Source organism: Erithacus rubecula, assembly GCF_903797595.1.
Source record: "Erithacus rubecula genome assembly, chromosome: 1".
Classification (NCBI taxonomy): Eukaryota; Metazoa; Chordata; class Aves; order Passeriformes; family Muscicapidae; genus Erithacus; species Erithacus rubecula.
This window is the reverse complement of record NC_136658.1, coordinates 27,892,024-27,913,350: the sequence shown is the minus strand read 5'-3', so window position 1 is coordinate 27,913,350 and position 21,327 is coordinate 27,892,024. Positions and strand designations below refer to the sequence as shown.

The 21,327-nt window shown below is 49.3% G+C and overlaps 2 protein-coding genes across 4 annotated transcripts in view; both read left to right on the top strand.

Moving 5' to 3' along the window:
• The first annotated feature begins 1,606 nt into the window (after window positions 1–1,606).
• On the top strand, window positions 1,607–20,522 carry LOC306803615 (C-type lectin domain family 4 member D-like). Of its 3 annotated transcripts, none has more exons than XM_079309241.1 (6): window positions 1,607–1,724; window positions 16,884–16,979; window positions 18,305–18,391; window positions 18,730–18,881; window positions 19,105–19,226; window positions 19,930–20,522. In XM_079309241.1, exons 1-6 carry the CDS (start codon window positions 1,685–1,687, stop codon window positions 20,075–20,077), a joined length of 645 nt encoding a protein of 214 aa, XP_079165367.1. In that variant the 5' UTR covers window positions 1,607–1,684; the 3' UTR covers window positions 20,078–20,522. The 3 variants fall into 3 exon arrangements, with proteins under 3 accessions (XP_079165367.1, XP_079165368.1, XP_079165366.1); XM_079309242.1 differs by having other exon boundaries at window positions 18,305–18,397; window positions 18,736–18,881; XM_079309240.1 differs by having other exon boundaries at window positions 18,305–18,397.
• LOC306803568 (C-type lectin domain family 4 member E-like) overlaps window positions 1,740–21,327 on the top strand; it is a 138,274-nt gene continuing 118,686 nt past the window's right edge. Inside the window, exon 1 of the mRNA XM_079309134.1 lies at window positions 1,740–2,114. The gene's annotated coding sequence lies outside the window, so the exon portion shown is untranslated. The remainder of the gene's footprint in view (window positions 2,115–21,327) is intronic.

The following is a 21,327-nucleotide window of genomic DNA, read 5'->3' as shown; positions in this document are numbered from 1 at the left end:
CAGATGGCCTGGAGAGCAGCAAATTATAAAGTAGGATGGTGAATGCAAACAGCTGTGTGAATTGAATAGCTACAACTATTTGATTGGCCATTTGCCCCAAACCACTGCTATGAAATAAGAACACAAGCACCAGCCTAGCAGTAACCAGGATATTAGGGAATGGTTTCTGAGGCACACAAGAAACAGTGTGAAAACAAAGTTTAGATGAAGCAAGAACATTGTAAGAGATACAGTAGAGAGAAGTGGGAAGGAACAAAGGAAGGAAGTGGCCATCAAGGTCAGGGTGCTCTGCAACTTGGCCACTTCTGTCTATAAGAAGCCCCTTGGCAGCTCAGTGTTCTGGGTGACCTTGCTCATGGCACTGAAGGGTGCAGCAGTCACAGACCCACAATTCTGCAGTGTGACAACGTGATCCTGTACTTTCACCTGTGCTTCCCAGGCTGCTGGAAGAGGTGTGGATGCTATCGAACCCTACATGTCCAGTGGGAATTGTGTGGGACCCAGAGAAGCCCTGCTTCTACAAAGGAGATGTGTTCTTGCAGCTGTACTCCCTAGGGGGCTGGTGGGAGACTGAAAGTTGCAAAAGTTATGTGAACGTGTTTTTTTGTGGAAAGAGAGGTTGTGAGTATTACTTACATAAAGATGTGTAGCAATATAGGGTGGGACCTTGCCTGCAGCCTGTTGTGCAGAAAAGAACAGAATCAGAGGATGTCTTCTACAGAGAGGTCAGGCTTCTCCTCACTTGTAAGCAGTTCTGTGCCCTGATCTTCTGATGTTTCAGCTGAAATGCCTGTATTATTGGCATGAGCTTTCTTATTCCTGTGTCTCTGCCCCCATGCATTCCTGTCCACAGGGACAAACTGTGATGGAACATGAGCAAAGACTGTGTTCCCCTCACAGTCCATTCAAAGGACATTGGGGTCAAGTAAGGATACTTCATCCTTAGGGACATCCTTACCAATATGAATTTAGAGGAGCTTAATTCAGATCTTGAGAACACCACATATGGCTGCAGATTTTATAGTTGTAAGCAAGGCCAGCATTCTGATCTATCATGCAAAGGGAGTCTGGCACCAGTCAGTGATCCTTTCTCGCCTCCACGAGGAAAAAGACAGGGCATATTGAACTCCTCTGCCCAGCTCCCCATCCTCTCTTTCAATGGAATCCCATCAAATAGTGTTAGCAAATTCTCTGTTGTGTTATAGATTTCTGGGTCCAGGGTGCACATGCCCAGACTGAGTCACGGATATTCTCTCCTGTTAATTTGATTCTCTTTTTGCAGGCTGTGCCTTTGCCATTGCACATATTTTCACACACGGGGACTCTAGCAGGAAAGAGCAGGCAGTGGAGAGGGAAGGCCATGGATGAACTGTGAAACTGCCTGAGGCTGTGCAAAGGGAGATTGTGTGAACTGCAGTGATGCTCCCTTGCATTTGTTTTCTTTTGCCTTAATGAGTTTGTGTTCCAGTGAATATTTTGTGAAATATCCTGGCAAGATAATGGTGGAAGTTTCTCAATCTCCACATGCTGTGTGTACACCCAAGATATGGGTTTTTAAGCACATCAGATTAGACCCTGTAAAGGCTCCTGACCACTGTGGGAGGTACCCTGTGCAGGAGGGAGGCTGTTTTTGTGGCCACACTGGTAACAGGGATCCTTGGAAAAGAGAGATCCTCTTGTAGAGATGATGAATGGCCAAGGAAGAGTCCATCCTGGAACTGCAGGTAAGTCCTAAACCTTCTTTCTTTTCTGTCCTTGTGTCAAAGTAGTTGGAGAAAGAGAAGGCTGGGATAGATCATGGGAATGGCATGGTGGCCGACCTCCTCCCAGGAGATGGGGCTTAGGATAAGAGCAAGGCAAAAGATGAGGGAACTGGGCAGAGCCTAGGCTGGTAGGATGACCTTTTTCCTGCAGCCAGGGGGAGTGGGAATCCAGGCAAACCATGCCCTGCTATTCCCTTTAGTGTGTTGTCTCTAAACAATGGGGCTGAAGGGTGTTATCCTCCTGTGATTGCACCTGGAAAAGTTCTCTTCATCACACTGAGCCCAAGTCCCTGTTCCTATCTCTGGTGTCTCACAGCACAACCCAGCCAGGGCTCTCCCAAGAGCTGCCAAGTGCCTTTTCCCGTGTGGAAACAATCTCTTCTGTGTGTCTGGCTGTGCACTCCTTGAGCTGTGTCCCGTCTCTGAGGGTCTCTTCAGGCTTGAGACCTCCCCAGAGAGGGCATGGAGGTGGTAAAAAGTCTGGTTCTCTCGGAGGCGCCGACAAGAAAGCAGCTCGAGACGACCTTGAGTTGTTTTGGGGCTGTTTATTTGTCTTATCTTAAAAAAGTTTCTGGCAGCCCGGCACAGGTCCGCTCTGCAGGTCGACCATAGCAGAAAGGTCTCCTGAGAGGGCTGAGCCAAGGTCTTTATACCCTAAACTACGTATACAATATTTACAAATTTTCCCCAATGCCATGTAACCTCTTTGCAATGTCCAGTTCTCTCCCATCCAATGTGTGGTTCCCAGGGTGCAACTTCAACATGGATGACATGAAGAAGAAGGAGGAAGAAGTCCACCACACCCAGGGTCCTCCATCTTGGCCACATGGCCCTTAATATAAACAATCTAAAAACTACTTATACTACATTTTAACAATCTAATTTACACTCTACTCATCATTCTTTTCTGTGTCTCTTCTCTCAGCGTGGGCAGATTTTCCCAAGGAGCCAAATCCAGCCCCTGCAGCTCCTGGGCAGCACTCGGGGGTCTCTGAGGGGTCTGCCAGGGGGGTTTTTGCAACCCCAAAGGAGCCAGGGAAAAACCCTGGACTCCCACATCTCCCCCTTCTCTTTGCACCTAAAAGACCTCCCTCACGGTTCTGTCCAGAGCCTTCCGAATACAACGCAAAATACAAGGTAGTACAATCAGAAAGACAACAAAGGAAACAACAATCCCTACTAATACATAAAAACCAACTTTCAAGATCTCTCTCCATAAGGGAGAGAGGTCAAAAAAGTCGAGCCAACCATCCATCCAAGACCCCGTGGCCTCTCCAAGTTTTGCCACACTCTCCTGCAATTGTCTTATATTTTCATGAATCCATTTTGAGTGATCAGACAGGTTCATGCAGCACATTCCTGCAAATTCTTCACATCCATGTCCGTGAGTCAGCAATAGATAATCAATTGCTGCTCTGTTTTGAAGGGTTGCCTTCCTCACACTGTCGACATCTGTTAACATGTCGCTCAGTGCATTGGAGATGGCTTTGGTGTTCTTACTCAGCCAGCAACCCAAACGATCCAATTGTGTCAAGGCCACCCCTGATGCTGTTTGGGGAGAGAATATCGCCACAGCAATTCTCTTCGCCTTGTCCCATGAATAGAAATTGTCGTCACAATTAGGATCGTATTGATCAATCCCTCTCTTTTGTCTCTGTTTTAACTTTCTCAAAATTTTCTGATCTGGTGTTAATAACGTGAGCCTCCCAATGCTGCATGGACCTCCTCTGATGTTTGCAGGGATAGCAGGCCAAATTCTGTCCCCGCAGACAAAAAAGACTCCTTGTGGCAATCGCACAGGAACTTGGGAGGATGGTTTGTCTGAAATCAATGTCTCGTTGCACCATAAACTATCATTTTTATAAAAACCCTGGTTTGGGGTGACATCTATCTGTTTCTTTGTCACCTCCGAACCTTCAAATTTCACACAAAAATCCATTTTCATCGAACCGAAGATTTCTAATTCTTCTGGTTCGAAAGAAGCCTCAGGGAGAGAGTGAACCCACGCATACCATTCATCTGCCTTTGGGGTTGCCCATTCCTCTACTGGAACGGCCACCAGACACGTTGAAAATGGCTTTTTCGGCCTAGAATGTGTCAAACAAATCGTGTCCAACCCCGCAGCCTGTGCTAAACTTTCCCACACATTCTCCCTGGGTTGCATCATGGGTAAATCCATATCGTTGCCTAAAATCCTCGCCAAAAAAATCATACACAGAATTCCATAAACAAACATAATTTTCTATAAATCCTTTAAGTTTTCTCTGCTTCGGTTGAAGAATTCACGTCACTGTTTCTTATCTTGGTCTGCAAGTTCCTTTCTTCACACGCAGGGCTGGTTTCTGCTTGTGCTGGAGCCCGGTACGGTTTGACGCACTTTGCAGGCACCCACCTCAGACCTTTATCTGTGGAGACACAAGCAAACCCTTTTCGCCACGTGATTAATTTGAAAGGACCTTCAGTATTACCTGTTTCAAGATTTTTTGCCATGACCAAAGGATTTTCCTTCAGTTTGGCTCTTGTCTCATTCATGAAATGCCTTACAATCGGCGGTGTTGGCTCTGAAAGGGATTCATTCAAAAAATTCAACACATATAATGCTTTGCACAATTTCATATGAGGCGTGGCCTCCGACTCCCCCTTTTTTTGTTTTTCAAGGATTGTTTTCAGTGTGTGGTGAGTCCTTTCTATGATTGCCTGTCCTGTGGATGAATGTGGAATGCCAAACGTATGTCTGACACCCCATTTTTTCAAGAACTTATCTAAAACTTTTCCAATGTATGTTGGTCCATTATCTGTTTTTACTTCTTGTGGCACACCTAATATTGCAAATGCTTGTAGAAAATGTCTACACGCATGCTGTGCCGTCTCACTTGTATGTAAAGATGCAAAGATTGCCCCTGAAAATGTATCAACAGAAACGTGAATATTTTTTAATTTGCCGAAAGGGGGATATTTCGTAACATCAGTTTGCCATAATTGGAGACTTTGCAATCCCCGTGGGTTAACTGCTCCCATGGAGATTGGTGGTTGAACCATTTGGCAATCTGGACAGGTTTGTATAATTTCTTTTGCTTGCGTTTTGGAAAGGCGGAAGGATCTCATCAGTGCTTGTGCATTTTGATGAAAAAATGCATGACTCAATTTTGCTTGTTGGAAAATATCTGGTAACGTTTGCTGGACAGTCATAGTTAATTTGTCTGCTTGCACATTTCCTTCCGCTAGAAATCCTGGAAGTGATGAGTGCGCTCTGATATGTGTGATAAAATATTTGTGCGTCCTGTTTTCCAACATTGTTTTCATACATGACAAGTAAGAATATAGAACATCATTGCTTGTTTCTTTCAAAAGCGATCCTTCCAACCTTTTAACTACATTTGCTACATATGCCGAATCAGTGACCAAATTGAGTGGTTGTTGGAATAATTCAAAAACTCTGACTACTGCTGCTAATTCTACAATTTGTGGTGATCCCTGTACTATTTTTACATTTGATTCCCATTTTCCTGTAATTGGATTTTGCCATGTAATTGCCTGTTTTCCCAGAACCATCAGTGAATACCGTGATTCCATCCAATGGTTCCTCGCTTACCTTTGATTTTTCTCTAAATCTTAATTTTACTTTCAATAATTTGTGACTTGGACAATGAATTGAACAAGTGCCTGTATAATCTAAAAGTGCAATCGCCAAGTCCTGTGATTTTTGAAATGCCCAGTCAAAATATGTTTTCTTCAAGGGTAAGTATATCATTGAAAAGTCCTAAGATGTTCAAAAGCTCCACAGTTGTGGCACTGAGTTTCAGATAAACTCTTTTTCTTTTTTAAATTTGCAAGAATCTTTTCATGTTGTTCTTGAAAGATATCTGCCATTTGGTCTTTGACAACCGAAGCTATATGTTCTGGTGTTCCAATCTTGCTTCAGGCTTCGACCATCTCCGTCAAGGATGGCTCACCTGGCAAAGCACTGATGATTCTTTTGCATCCGGGATTTGCATTGGCAAATGCAAGGGTCTTCAGCAAATATGGTCTTGCTGTTTCTTCTGTAATTTGTCTATCAATGGCTTGTGTAAGTTTGTCAACAAATGAGGAAAAAGGTTCTGATGGTCCTTGCTTGATTTCTGTGTAAATAATATCGTGTGTTCCTGCTGGCGAAACTTGAAGAATTGCCTTGCGAGCTGCTTCTTTGATGTCTGTCAACACTGCCCTTGGAAGCCTGGCAGCTTGTTGTGCTGGATCATCATGAGGAGGGTCTCCTGCTAACTCTGCCACGGTGAGGTTAGCATGAGGACCACCATGGTATTTCCTTCGCAGCTCTTCCAAAGCCCTTCTCCATCTGCTCTCCCACATAAGTGCTTGTGTGTCAGTAAGAATCAATGAAACAAGAGATCTCATATCATATGGAGTCATGTCATATTCATTGAGGATACCTTTTAAAAGCTGTTTAAAATATGAAGATCCCAGTCCATAATCTCTAATTGCCTTAATTAAGTCTTTAATTAAATCATGATTTAATCTTTGCCATCTTGGGTTTTGTCCTTGTGGGTCATAATTCACTGGCATGACTATTTCACCAGACCCAATTGCAGGACATTCTCTGCTTTTTATGAAATCCCTTCTAATATTTGTCCAATCAAGTAAAGTATCTTGAGCTGCTGCTGCAGACATGTGTGTTTCTGTAGGAATTTGTCTGCTCAAAGGAATTAGTTGTTGAGGTTGAGGCCAAGCTGCTGCTTCATCCATCTCTTGATCCATTGAAATTGTAGAAATCTGTGGTTCTTCCTGTATTGTTCTTTGTCTTGTCTGAGGAGTTGGAGAGCTTGGTAGAATTTCGGCCCTTTTATGAAAATGAGGCTCTAGAACTGTCCACATTTGCTGAAAAAATCCTTCAAAAATGTTTTTCATAATCACAGCCATAGGGCTTTGAATGTCTCCAGTGCTTGCCATGCTCACTGGAATTCCTTCTGATGCTGTGATGCGTAGGGTGTTCTCCAGATCTTCTTCAGGAGACGGTGGCATCTTGTTTCCTCTGTCGGTTTGTTTCTTATATTTAACTGGAAAATAATCTGGCATTATGAGTCTTCTGCCACACGGTGGCGCTGTAGGTCTCACTTGGAGTGATTCGGTTTGTTGTTGTCGTGTCCATGGCAACTGCTCGACTTCCGGTACTTGGGCCCGCCCCCCAGGGGAGCCGCCATATTTCCCTTGGCCACGCCCCCACCCGGCACGGACCATCCCTGTCCCGTGTCCTGCAGTCTGCCCATCGTCCTGGTCCCTGTCCCTGCGACCTCCCTCCTGTCCCTGCGAGGTAGGTCTGTATAGGTATCTCTCTGTCTGTAAAGTCTGTGGCCCCATCCCTGTCACTTCCGGGATTGGAGACGCCGGGAGCCCCAACCGTCGCGCATGCGTGTGTTCCCTACTCTTTGGCCTCACTGCGCATGCGGCACTGGCTGCTTCCAGGCCGGGTGGCTCCTCTGCCCCCCTCTCCGGGCTTTCCCTGCTCCCCCCTGACACGGATGGCCCCGCCGCCGCCTGCATGTCACTCCCTGCAGCCATCGCCATTCCCGGCGTGGGCGGTGCCGCCCCCCCGAGTCCCATCGCGCCGGTCCCGCTGGAATCTGTCCCGGCCGCTGTCTGAGAGGTCCCCCCCCTCGCTGCTTCTGCGGCCCCGGCGCCTAATCCCGCCGCTTGTGGGGGAGGTGCCACCTGCGCTCCCGATGAAGCACTTTTGAGCAGGAGGGGCTTTTCGCGAACCACGAACCGCGCGGGGGTTTCTGCACTTGTGTCTCCCCCCCCGCCGCCGTAGTGTGTGACTCTGTCCCCCCTGCCCCGGGTCCCGAGGTCTGTGGTGTTTCCCCTTGTGCAGACAGTGGCAGAATTGGTAAAATGTCAGTATTTCAAAGGTCCGATGGTGTTGCAGTAAGTCTATTAATTTCCGCAACACCACGAATTGGGGTTATCGTCATCTCTGCCACTTCAGAGGTATAAGGTATGGTATGTCCGGTTTGCTGCCCCTCCTCAGCCCCTCCCACCGCCCTTGGGGTAGAATGCAGCTGCCCTCCCACCGGTGTTGAGGATGCTTTTGAGGGACTGAGAAAGCAAAACTTTAAATCATCGAAATTTTTGGGAAAAACCTCCATCCTGAGTTTTCCCAATCGGGGAGTGGGTGTAGGTAAATCTATAAACTGGGGTGAATCTGAGGAATCTGGGGTATCTGAAAATGAACTGCTCTGCTGCTGGCAGGCGGGTTGTACAGGCATCAGCTGCTGGCTGGATGCCCCCTCCTCCGGTCCTGAGAGACCCTCTATGGCCTTCAGAGGACCAGAAATTTTTACTGTTTCTGTAGTTAATGCTTCCAGCATTACTCTTGCTACTGTTAAAAGATCTTTAGCTTTAAGATCTTTCAGTGTTGCAGCATGGTAAATGTCTCTATTTGCCTGCTGCCAAAATGCTACTTTAAATATCTGACTTGTATCAATGCGTGGGTAGTGCATTCTCACCCACACAATTAACTCTTGGATTTCATCCTCCGTTACTGGAATTGGATGGGAGGAGGCTAAAAACTTTAACACAGACAATATTTGGACCTGCTCATGACTGACGGACCCACCCATTGTGTGTGCCTATAGTGTATCTTGGATCTGAACCGACTCACCAAAAGGCAAAGGTGCCAAGAACCAGATCGGAGTCCTCCTGGGCTTCTGTCCAGCAGACGCGCAGGGGGAGGAATTCCCGGGATCCTCCCTTCCGACACGAGCCTGGTAGCTGGCTTTTCAGGAATCGGATCAAGGTCTCTCTTCTGCCGCTTTTTTCAGGTGGATTTTCGGGGCTTCCAACCTCACGAGCACAGGAATCCAGATGCGCACCCAGAGACGCCAAGTGTCCCGTCTCTGAGGGTGTCTTCAGGCTTGAGACCTCCCCAGAGAGGGCATGGAGGTGGTAAAAAGTCTGGTTCTCTCGGAGGCGCCGACAAGAAAGCAGCTCGAGATGACCTTGAGTTGTTTTGGGGCTGTTTATTTGTCTTATCTTAAAAAAGTTTCTGGCAGCCCGGCACAGGTCCGCTCTGCAGGCCGACCATAGCAAAAAGGTCTCCTGAGAGGGCTGAGCCAAGGTCTTTATACCCTAAACTACATATACAGTATTTACAAATTTTCCCCAATGCCATGTAACCTCTTTGCAATGTCCAGTTCTCTCCCATCCAATCTGTGGTTCCCAGGGTGCAACTTCAACATGGATGACATGAAGAAGAAGGAGGAAGAAGTCCACCACACCCAGGGTCCTCCATCTTGGCCACATGGCCCTTAATATAAACAATCTAAAAAACTACTTATACTACATTTTAACAATCTAATTTACACTCTACTCATCATTCTTTTCTGTGTCTCTTCTCTCAGCGTGGGCAGATTTTCCCAAGGAGCCAAATCCAGCCCCTGCAGCTCCTGGGCAGCACTCGGGGGTCTCTGAGGGGTCTGCCAGGGGGGTTTTTGCAACCCCAAAGGAGCCAGGGAAAAACCCTGGACTCCCAGAGAGCTGGACAGTCGCTCCTTTGGGGGACTGGGCCATTGGAGAAAGGGGTACAGAGGCAACATCCAGTTAGTGAGAGAAAGAAGCTCTAAAGAGAGAGGAAGAGGAGGGAGACTGAGCAAGAGCATTCAGTGGCATCCAGGGGTAGTGGAAGGCAACAAGTAATATGTGTTGAGGACAAAGGAGGTTTGGACAGGACAAAGGGGGAGTGAGGTTTGGGAACAATGCAGGCAGATCTTGTGATAAAGAGGGAAATAAAAAAGTAGCCTCAGAGCAGCCCCTGTGGTACTGTACTCTGTGGCTCTGAGGCACTGCTTGTGACAGGCAGCAGGATCTGCTTCCAGCACCTGTGGGGCTCCCCAGTCCTTGGAACAAGGGACCAGCAAAGTGTTGGGGCACAGCCATCCTGCATCCGGTTGTTGCTTGGGGTGAATGCAAGTAAAAGAGCAGGAAGGGGCTTTGCAGGGGTTTTACAGAGTTGTTTTATTTCAGCCACACATGTGCATGGTCCACGGTTCAGAGAACAATGGCTAAGGGGGTTGTGAGAGTCCAGGTTTAGTACATGGCATGAGTAGGGCGGGGAGAACATAAGAAACCAATTAGAAAGGGGCATGGAGGTGTCCAAGGGTGGGGTTATGGCAAAAAGGCTAACAGGGGAACAGAATGGGAGTGACCAAAAGGCTGACAGACAGGGAGAGGGGCACAGGGTTGACCCAGGGAATAGGACAGGGGTTGCTTTGCCTAATTGGGAATGCCTTCGGTCTCCACAGAGCTACATTGGTGTCCTGGTTTGAAAGGACAGGTGTCTGCCAGTAGGGGCAGAAGTTTCCCTTTTTGGAATAGAGACTTTGGTTCCACTCCCCTCCCCCAAGTATTACGATTGTTTGAATCAAGGACTCTGAGGCAGAGATAAGGGGGGGGGGGGGGTGGGAATAACAGCTCTTTTACTAATATATCTAACTATACAAACAGAAAACAGTAACAGTTAAAATTGCTAACAGAACGAAATAGATAACTCGGTGTCAGTCCCTTTAGATGCAAGCACGCTGTCTCTGTACTTAGTCCAGAGCCCGGATTTGCCAGAGGGCAGACGGGAACGAAGGCAGGAGGGAGGGGGGAGGGGCAGCAGCGGCCACGTTGGTCTCGGGCGGGAACGGGCTCACCCTCACCGAGGGCGGCGGCTCCTCGCTCACCGTGTGTGTCCGGGGGATCAGCTGTGTCCGCAGAGGCAGGAGGCTGGAAACGGGGCAGATGCAGGGCAGGTGATCGCAGAGGGTCTGGCTCTGCTGTGCTCGGCCGCGTGGCTGAACGATCCCAGGCGTCCTCCTCCCAGCTCGCTGAAAACGCGAGTGCCCTCCCGGAAGCCTCAGAGGCCCCTCCGGGAGCCGTTCCCACCCACCCCCTTTTGTCTGGACGCATCAGGGACCCTGGGTGTAGTCCGGCCAGCTCCATTGGCATGATAATGGGAAAAATTCTTTCAATTGACACAGTAACAGAAAAGCACTCAACCCCCAACATTATCCACCCCGAATTTTTTCCATGCCGACATGCTACATCATATTGAAATCTTTAAATTATATACATACATGTAGTTACAGGCACAGTATCATAGATAGTTCACCCTAGAACAAGGTCCCCGTGGGGTATGCATCGGGTCTCTCCATCCTTTTGCATCACCCACCAAGTGCAACCTGGTCCTTGAGCAAAAACCACCCCACGAACAGGATTGTCTTTGCTGGAAGCAGAGTTCACCCAGACAGTTTTCCCTAACATGCCTCTCAGGTGTACCACTGGAACCTTATCTCCATCTGCTGCTCCCAAGGGCTCTGACTGGGCAGGGCCTGCTCGGTTAGTGGAACCTCGGGTATTCACTAACCATGTGGCCTTTGAAAGATTGATCTCCCAGTTCTTGAAAGTCCCCCCACCAAGTGCCTTTAAGGTGGTCTTAAGCAGACCATTGCAGCGTTCGACTTTCCCAGCCGCTGGTGCATGGTAGGGAATATGGTACACCCACTCGATGCCATGTTCTTTAGCCCAGGTGTTTATAAGGCTATTTTTGAAATGAGTCCCATTGTCTGACTCAATTCTTTCAGGGGTACCATGCCTCCAGAGGACTTGTTTTGCCAGGCCCAGGATGGTGCTCCGAGCAGTGGCGTGGGGCACAGCGTAGGTCTCCAACCATCCGGTGGTGGCTTCCACCATGGTCAGCACGTAGCGCTTGCCCTGGCGGGTCTGAGGCAGTGTGATATAGTCAATCTGCCAGGCCTCTCCATACGTATATTTGGACCATCGCCCCCCATACCAGAGGGGCTTCACCCGCTTGGCCTGTTTGATGGCAGCGCACGTGTCACAGTCATGAATAATCTGAGAGATGCTGTCCATGGTTAGATTCACCCCTCGGTCTCGTGCCCACTTATAGGTGGCGTCTCTGCCCTGATGGCCTGAGGCATCGTGGGCCCATCGAGCCAGGAACAGTTCTCCCTTGTGTTCCCAATCTAAGTCTATCTTTGAGACCTCTATCTGTGCAGCCTGATCTACCTGCTTGTTGTGCCTGTGTTCTTCATTAGCCCGACTCTTGGGAACATGGGCATCCACATGACGGACTTTCACGGGGAGCTTCTCTACCCGAGTGGCAATGTCTTTCCACTCATCAGCAGCCCAGATTGGTTTTCCTCTACGTTGCCAGTCAGCCTTTTTCCACCTTTCCAGCCAACCCCACAGAGCATTGGCTACCATCCACAAATCAGTGTAAAGGTAGAGCTTTGGCCATTTCTCTCTCTCAGCAATGTCCAAGGCCAGCTGAACAGCTTTGAGTTCAGCAAGTTGACTCGATCCTCCTTCTCCTTCGGTAGCTTGTGCAACCTGTCGTGTGGGGCTCCATACGGCAGCTTTCCACTTCCGGTTCATCCCCACAATGCGGCAGGAACCGTCGGTGAAAAGGGCGTAGCGTGTTTCATCTGCTGGCAACTGATTTTACAGTGGAGCTTCTTCAGCCCGGGTCACTTGCTTCTGCTCCTCTTCATCAGCGAGACCAAAATCTTCACCTTCTGGCCAGTTCGTGATTATCTCCAAAATCCCAGGGCGGTTCAGGTTACCAATATGGGCGCGCTGCGTGATGAGGGCAATCCACTTGCTCCATGTGGCGTCGGTGGCATGGTGAGTAGAGGGAACCTTTCCTTTGAACATCCAACCCAGCACTGGCAGTCGGGGTGCCAGGAGAAGCTGTGCTTCTGTGCCAATCACCTCTGAGGCAGCTTGAACTCCCTCATAGGCAGCCAAGATTTCCTTCTCTGTGGGAGTGTAGTTGGCTTCAGATCCTTTGTAGCTTCTGCTCCAGAATCCCAGGGGTCGGCATCAGGTCTTACCAGGCACCTTCTGCCAAAGGCTCCAGGACAGACCATGGTTCCCAGCTGCAGAGTAGAGCACATTCTTTACCTCTGGTCCTCTCCTGACTGGGCCAAGGGCCACTGCATGAGCGATTTCCTGTTTGATCTGGGCAAAGGCTTGCTGTTGTTCAGGGCCCCAATGGAAATCGTTCTTCTTGCGAGTGACCTGGTAGAGAGGGCTCACAATCTGGCTGTACTCAGGGATGTGCATTCTCCAAAAGCCGATAGCACCCAGAAAAGCTTGTGTCTCCTTCTTGCTTGTTGGTGGGGATATTGCAGTGATCTTATTGATGACCTCAGTGGGGATCTGGTGCCGTCCATCCTGCCACTTCACTCCCAGGAACTGGATCTCTCGGGCAGATCATTTGACTTTGCTATTTTTAATGGCGAAACCGACTCCCAGCAAAATCTGGATGATCTTCTCTCCTTTCTCAAATACCTCCATTGCTGTGTTCCCCCACACAATGATGTCATCGATGTACTGCAAATGCTCTGGAGCCTCACCCTTCTCCAGTGCAGCCTGGATCAGTCCGTGGCAGATGGTGGGGCTGTGCTTCCACCCCTGGGGCAGTCGGTTCCAGGTGTATTGCACGCCCCTCCAGGTGAAAGCAAACTGAGGCCTGCACTCTGCTGCCAAATGAATGGAGAAGGATGCATTTGCAATGTAAATGGTGGCATACCACCTTGCTGCCTTGGACTCCAGCTCGTACTGGAGTTTCAGCATGTCCGGCATGGCAGCGCTCAGTGGTGGAGTCACTTCATTCAATGCCCGATAGTCCACAGTCAGTCTCCATTCTCCATCAGATTTCTGCACAGGCCAGATAGGACTGTTGAAGGGTGAGTGGGTTTTGCTGACCACCCCTTGGCTCTCTAGATCACGGATCATTTTGTGGATGGGGATCACAGCATCTCGGTTTGTCCGGTACTGCCGGTGGTGCACGGTCATGGTGGCAATTGGCACCTGTTGCTCAGTCACTTTCAGGAGTTCTACTGCAGAGGGGTTTTCTGACAGTCCAGGCAAGGTATTCAACTGCTTAATGCTCTCTGTCTCTACAGCAGCTATTCCAAAAGCCCACTTGAACCTCTTTGGGTCTTTGTAGTAGCCGTTCCTGAGGAAGTCTATGCCTAGAATGCACGGTGCCCCTGGGCCAGTTACAATTGGATGTTTCTGCCACCCCTTCCCTGTCAGGCTAATCTCAGCTTCCAGCAAAGTGAATTCCTGTGATCCCCCCGTCACCCCAACAATGGAAACAGGTACCTTCCCCACATGTTCTGATGGTATCAGGGTGCATTGTGAACCAGTATCAACTAGCACTTTATGTTTCTGTGGCTTTGACATGCCAGGCCATCGCACCCACACTATCCAATAGATCCTGTCATCCCATGCCTCTCCCTGGCTAGAGGCAGGGCCCCTCTAGCCCTGGTTATTATTTCTTTCCTGGGCATACATAGTGGAGGTTCCTTCCAGGGGATCTGACAGAACATCCTCCTTGCTGTAATACCCTGCACTTTGGTTGTGGGAGGTTGAGGCTACCTTCATTTTAGTGCGGTTCCCTCAGTTAGCATTTCCCTCCCTGAGCTGACGCACCCGTGCTGCCAGGACAGAAGTGGGTTTCCCATCCCATTTTCCCATGTCTTCCCCATGGTCTCGCAGGAAAAACCACAGGTCAGCTCGTGAGGTGTACCCTCTCTCCCTAGCTGGGGGACGTGAAGCTCTGACTTGGGGGCCTGTGACTCGTACTGCTGCTACGCTGATCTTCCTCACCTCCTCCCTCACCTCCCTCATCTCCTCCATCATCTCCTCCCTCATATCCCTCATCCTATCTTCGACCTGTTGGAGGTCCCTGGCCATGGCAGAGACATTAGCCTGCATTGGGCCATTCATCATGCTCTCAAAATTTCTGAGTTTGTTGGCAACAGAACACACTGTCTCTGGACTGTTATCAGCATTAATCATTGCTATGTAGGTGATATATTGAGATGGACCCAAGGTTGCCAGATTCCATAACATCTGCCCTGTGCACTTGACCTTGTCAGGGTCATTGTCATGCTGTCCATCCCTCCCAAAGAGTACCTCTAATACTGCTGTTTCTCTCAGCTGCTGGATCCCTTCCTCAAGGGTCTTCCAGCGCATTCTACGGTGGTGCTCCTGCATTCTCTCTCTGTGTACAAACTTCTCTCTCACACTCATTGAAAGCCGGTCCCAGAGGGAAAGGAGGCCTTGCTCCCTTACGAATATCTGGTCCACACCTGAATCCTGGGCCAAGGATCCCAAATTCCTGGCCTCAGTTCCATCCAGTTGAACACCTGTTCCCGTAAGGTCCCAGACCCGGAGTAACCAAGTTGTGAAAGGCTCACGGCCCCGCCGAGCAATGTCTTTACGCAGGTTACAGAGACTATCGTATGAGAGGGACTCGGTGACAATCTCAACCTCTGGCTCCCTTGCTGGTTGTGAGGACCCTCCCTGCTGATCCCCATTATCTAAGTGCCTCGTTTTAATCTTAGATTTCCTAGTTTCCACAGGAGCAACTGCTGCTGGCTGTGGCTGCTCCTGTGATCCAGCTGGAACATGGACAGATACAACATCTACGGGTTCCACTGCAGCACCATCTGACTCTCCCTCTTTCAGCATTTGGCCTATATCCTTCACTAGAGCCCCCACCCACTCTGGGTGGCTCATTTCTGCAGTGGGCTGTGGGGCAGCAACAGGCTCTGGGGCAACATCCCTAGTCTCTGGGGCAGAGGCAGGTTCTGGGGCAACATCCCTAGTCTCTGGGGCAGAGGCAGGTTCTGGGACAATATCCCTAGTCCCTGGGGCAGAGACAGGTTCTGGGGCAGCATCCCTAGTCCCTGGGGCAGAGGCAGGTTCTGGGGCAGCATCCCTAGTCCCTGGGGCAGGTATCAGAGTTGTTGTCCAAGCCAATATTGCCTCGTTTCTGAATGCTAAGTAGAACAAGCCTACCAGCAACACCAGCCACTGTATAATAACAGTGGCAATTAAAACAGATCTGAAATCCTTGAGAACCAGTGGGGTTCTCAAAAAAACTGGGTGATGGGTTGGGAGAAAATTTCACTTGCACTCGTTATCTCACAGTAAGCACCATTACTGAAATAGCCCCAGAAACACGCAGTTAGAGTACGATAGCTCCGGATCCATGCAACCGCTTCCCAGAAAAAATTAAAAACCCATGAATTCCTGACATAATCAATCCACCAAACCAATCGGACAATAGCCACAGCAACTTTGGTGAGGGGGCCCAAATTCAAAAAAGGGCTTGCAAATGGGAGGGAGATGGCTGTGACCACATGGAACACAAACCAGATTAAACCAGACAACATATTGCCACTGAAGAGAGCTGTTATTCCTGTCTTAACTCTCAACTCAGTGCCCTCGGGCCCCACATTGGGCGCCAAAATCTGTCCTGGTTTGAAAGGACAGGTGTCTGCCAGTAGGGGCAGAAGTTTCCCTTTTTGGAATAGAGACTTTGGTTCCACTCCCCTCCCCCAAGTATTACGATTGTTTGAATCAAGGACTCTGAGGCAGAGATAAGGGGGGGGGGGTGGGAATAACAGCTCTTTTACTCATATATCTAACTATACAAACAGAAAACAGTAACAGTTAAAATTGCTAACAGAACGAAATAGATAACTCGGTGTCAGTCCCTTTAGATGCAAGCACGCTGTCTCTGTACTTAGTCCAGAGCCCGGATTTGCCAGAGGGCAGACGGGAACGAAGGCAGGAGGGAGGGGGGAGGGGCAGCAGCGGCCACGTTGGTCTCGGGCGGGAACGGGCTCACCCTCACCGAGGGCGGCGGCTCCTCGCTCACCGTGTGTGTCCGGGGGATCAGCTGTGTCCGCAGAGGCAGGAGGCTGGAAACGGGGCAGATGCAGGGCAAGTGATCGCAGAGGGTCTGGCTCTGCTGTGCTCGGCCGCGTGGCTGAACGATCCCAGACGTCCTCCTCCCAGCTCGCCGAAAACGCGAGTGCCCTCCCGGAAGCCTCAGAGGCCCCTCCGGGGGCCGTCCCCACCCACCCCCTTTTGTCTGGACCCATCAGGGACCCTGGGTGTAGTCCGGCCAGCTCCATTGGCATGATAATGGGAAAAATTCTTTCAATTGACACAGTAACAGAAAAGCACTCAACCCCCAACAATTGGTTATCCTGTTCCCAGCTCTGAGCAGGGACATGCTCACTCTTGCTTTGTGTTTTTCAGCCCCAGCAGAAGAGAGAAGGTGCTCCTGGCTGAACATCTGGGTCTTCCTTATTTTTGCCCTTGCAATCAAAGCTGCCTTTCTGACCATCTGCCTTGGTGAGTTCCACTGTCTCTTAATTCCCTTCAGAGATGAAGGGCTCTGATGATTCCCTTTGTCAGGTGGAAAACCCCATATCCTAAAACCTTTGCCAAAAGCCAAAGGGCCTACACCCAAGATCCCCTCTCGTGCAGCCTCGACCTGTCTGAGAAAATTGCTGTAGCTTTTAATCCATCATTTGAATCTCTGGGCGTAAGGCAGATCTCTTGGATAAGCTGGCTGTGTAAGACCTGCCTATGGTGACAGCAAAGTGTCAGAGCAGTTTGCTCTCAGTCTCTCAGTCTGCATGAGTTGAGAGCTTGAACAACACTTGTCTGATGGAAGGGTTTCCACAGGACTGTGAGCCGATGATTTCCTATCCTGCTTCCTCTGGAAGGCCAAAGCAGTTACACTGTCTCTGAGCAAATAGAGCTTTCATGGCTAATCAAGAAAGACACAGATCCTTTTCTATCCACAAAGGAATTAACAGTTCTTCAGCAGGCCAAATCCCTCATGTGAACTAAACCAAAAGACATCTCTCTTCCCATCCTTTATATTTTTTTAGTGATAAAATCACCTTTATTGGCAATGGGGTGGTCTGACAGTCATTGCCCTTGCCCATCTCCTCTGAGTCTTCTTCCATTGCAGCAATGTACTCATCAGGCACTGAAGCAACTGGGATTGTTCTGCCCAGAAGTCAAAATACTTCAAAATTAGACGATTGATTAAAATGTGTTTTTTCATAGCCATACCCTGATCAGCTCCTAGCCATACTCTAGAGTGACTGAGCTACTAGTAAGTCCTTGGGACTATGGCTCTGACCTGTCACCAACAGTGCGTTAATCCCCACAAACTGGAGCTAGGAAGCCCTAGGAGTTTGTGCTCACCCCTGGTTTCAGCAGCTCCAGCTGGATGGAATTACCTGCACCTGCACTCTGTGCTGCTGCTGGAACAGGCCCAGCTGATGGGAGACTCCTCCAAATCCCTGAGGATGTGTAGTTTAGGAAGAGACAAAGTGTGACGAGAGGCTGCTTTGTAGACTGGCAGCTGGGCTGTAGGAATGTGCATGGCAGAGTGGCTGTGGTTGGGTGGGATCAATCCTGCCCTGTGTGTGGCATGTCCTCAGTGGGATGTGCTTCCAGGGACCCATCTGCTCTCTGACTGGGAAGAGGGTCTCTTTCTGGATGTGATGGTAGCTGTGATGCCACTGGTTTGGGCCAGGAGAGGTGACAGCTGGGACAATGCTTGTTGTGGAAATGGTGGCAGGAGAGTCAAGGAGCCAGAGATGCTGTGTCAGGAGCTGGCAGGAAGGGGTAATCCTGCTGCCTTTCCTCTCCCTTTGCAGTGGTTCTCTTGTGGCACAGCAGTGAGCAGCCCAGAGCCCTGCAGCAGCAGTTCTCAGAGTGGAAGTGTGACTCAGCAGTGCCACAAGGCACAGGTCAGTGCTCACAATGTCCCCTCTTCCTTGGGGCTAAAGGCCTCAAAAAGGCTGTTGTTGTGCCAGAGCAAATCAAACCACATCAGAAACAGAACTTTTTCAAGACCTGAGACCCCCTTACAAGGATTACCATGGTTTTGGGGACACAAAGACAACTGGTCATATGCCAAAGCAATGGGAAGAAATGACTGTATTATCCCTGGTTTTTCAAGCAATTTTTGTCAGGATATGTCACTAAGGAGCACATGAGCACTATCCCTGGCATAACTTGGATCTTTGTAATCACCATCTCTTTTTAGGAGCCTTCATCTCTCTGTCCTCTCCCTGCACAGACCGAGGCTGGATGTGCTGTCCAGAGGGCTGGAGAAGGTTTCAAAGAAGCTGCTATTTCCTGTCCCTTGATCAAATGAACTGGGCTGAGAGTGAGCAGAGCTGCACTGGCATGGGCTCCCAGCTGGTGGTGATCAACAGCAAGGCAGAGCAGGTGGGTGCACAGGGCTGAGAGAGGGGGCCAGCAGGCAAAGACACAGTGCTGGGCCCTGGAGGGGACTCAGAGCTCCTCCTTGTCCTGCAGGGGAGGGGGAATGTCCTGTCTGCACCTCTGCAGCACCAGCCCCCCTCTGCCACCAGCCCCATCCCACAGGGACTCCTGATGCCTTTCTGTGCTCACTTCTGCCCTTCATGGACAATCTCTCTCTGATTGCCAGGAATTCCTCTCCAAGCAGATAAAACAATATCCACAAAGAGAGAATTTCTACATTGGTCTGTTTGAGGTCAAGGAGGGCCAGTGGCAGTGGGTGGACAAGACTCTATATAATGTGACAGCAGCGTGAGTATCTCTGGATGAAGAATGTTTGGTGTGACTCCTGGAAGAGAAAGAAAGTAGGACACATATGAAGGGGTCTGCTCGTGCATGAGAGTGGGTTGTCGCCATACCTCTTTGTGAGACATCAAAGATAAGCAGGAGTGGGCTGTGTAGGGCACTGGGTTCTATGGCCCAACCGTACTTGATATTGGGTATGAATTAACTATCTATGACACGGAAGTCAATGCTGGAGGTATAGGAAAAAATTTCACCTTGCTGACAGCCAGAATCCTTCTGCACCCTGATGACCAGCCTACCCGGACCTCCATTAACTGCACTTGTATGTACAAAATGGCCTGTGCTGAAATGCAGGGAAAGAGATGGGGCATAGGGAGAGAGCACCAGGACTGTCCTTGCTGTGTCTTTTGTTGGAGTCTGACAGGAGCCTCTGCTGGGTGTGAGGTGCTTGGGATGGGTGGTGGTGATCAGTTCGTCCCAGCAGGATGGAGCAGGGCCCTGTTGTGCTTGAAGGGTGTAGGAAGGAGGCAGGTTTCCATGTGACACTGGTGCCAGTGGGATATGGAGTGGGAGCAAGGGCACTGCTTCTGTCCAAAAACCAGCACTGGGAATTTCTGTTTCTTCTGTTCAAGTCTGGCATCCTACTGTGGCCTTTTCCAGCAGTGCTTCACGATGGACATTGTGAGTAACAAACCTGTCTCCGTTCCAGGTTCTGGCGAAAAGGAGAACCAAATAATGGCCTTGATGAGAACTGCACTGTAATCCACAATCTTGAAAAAACTCTCAACAACTGGATCGATATCCCATCACACAACAAACATCATAGAATTTGTGAAGCTGCAGCAGTAATTGTGTGATGGAAATACCCCTGTCTAAAACAAAGCTAGGAGATGAGCTGTGAGGTGGGAACAGCTCTGGCTCTGCTTGGAGGGATGGGGAGCCCTGGCACATCTTCACTGTGTGGGGGGACCATGTGTGTGATGAAGTGAAATGAGCTTTGTCCAGCATCCCCAGTGCATGTGGTAGTTCAGGGAATACAGGAAGGCCCAGGGTCCTTGAAGCATGTCCTATGTTCTTGTGTCCTCTTCTCTCTGAGACAGTCCAGCAGCCTCTGGCTGAAAAGAGATGGACTTCTCCAGAAAGAAGACATTGGAATGGAAGACAGATCTCCAGAGATTTAATGTCCTTGGTCTCCTTGAGGAGAGGTGTTTTCTTCCTGTTGAGTCAAACACAGAATGTCCTCTAGTTGTCCTTTCAAATTCTGAAGAATTACACAGGAGAAAATACAATATCACACCAATGAAAAAAGGCTCTGTGCTCTTTGTGCATATCCTTCTTTGCTTTTCCATCTCTATCCTGCAGGGGTGTAATCCGCAAATGATGGAATGGTTTGGGTTGAAAGGGATTTCCAAGGATAGCCTACTTAAAAGTGTGCTAGGTCATGGGCAAGGACACCTTCCACTAGACCAGTTTAATCAAATTACGATTTAGCCAGGCCTTGAACATTTCAGGGATGGGACATCCATAGCTCCTATGGGCTGCTGGTTCCAGTGCCTCACCACCTCAGGGTCATGTATTACTTTCTAATATTTAATCAAAACCAGCCCTCTGTCAGTTTAAAGCCATTTCTCCTTTTCCTATCACTACATTCTTGTGCAAGAAGTCCTTCTCAGCAAGGCTATTTCCACCACTGTAATATTGACACTTGTAGGGATTTGACTTATTTCCACAGAATACAGTCAATTACACAAGCAGATGTGAAGAAGTGTCACAGGTAGCAGTGAGAAAGCAGTTGTCAGCAGAGACTGGTGGTGGTATCAGGGAACTGGAGAAGTGCCGTGCTGCAAATGTCCTCCCTTTCTATTCCTGGTGTCCTGGTCGTCTCCAGCTTCACAGTGCAGATGTGTATCTCATGCAGAACTAACTCCTTCTCTGGTGCCACTTGTATTAATGTCCCTTAATGCCTCCTGTGTTGGGAACATGACCACCATGCTCTTCCCAGCTTCTTTGGGCCTGAGATGCTTCTCCCCACTTACATGGCTTTTTTTTTCCCAGTTCCAAGCCTCATCTTTCCTTACATTTCCTACTTAACCTGTTTCTTTACACC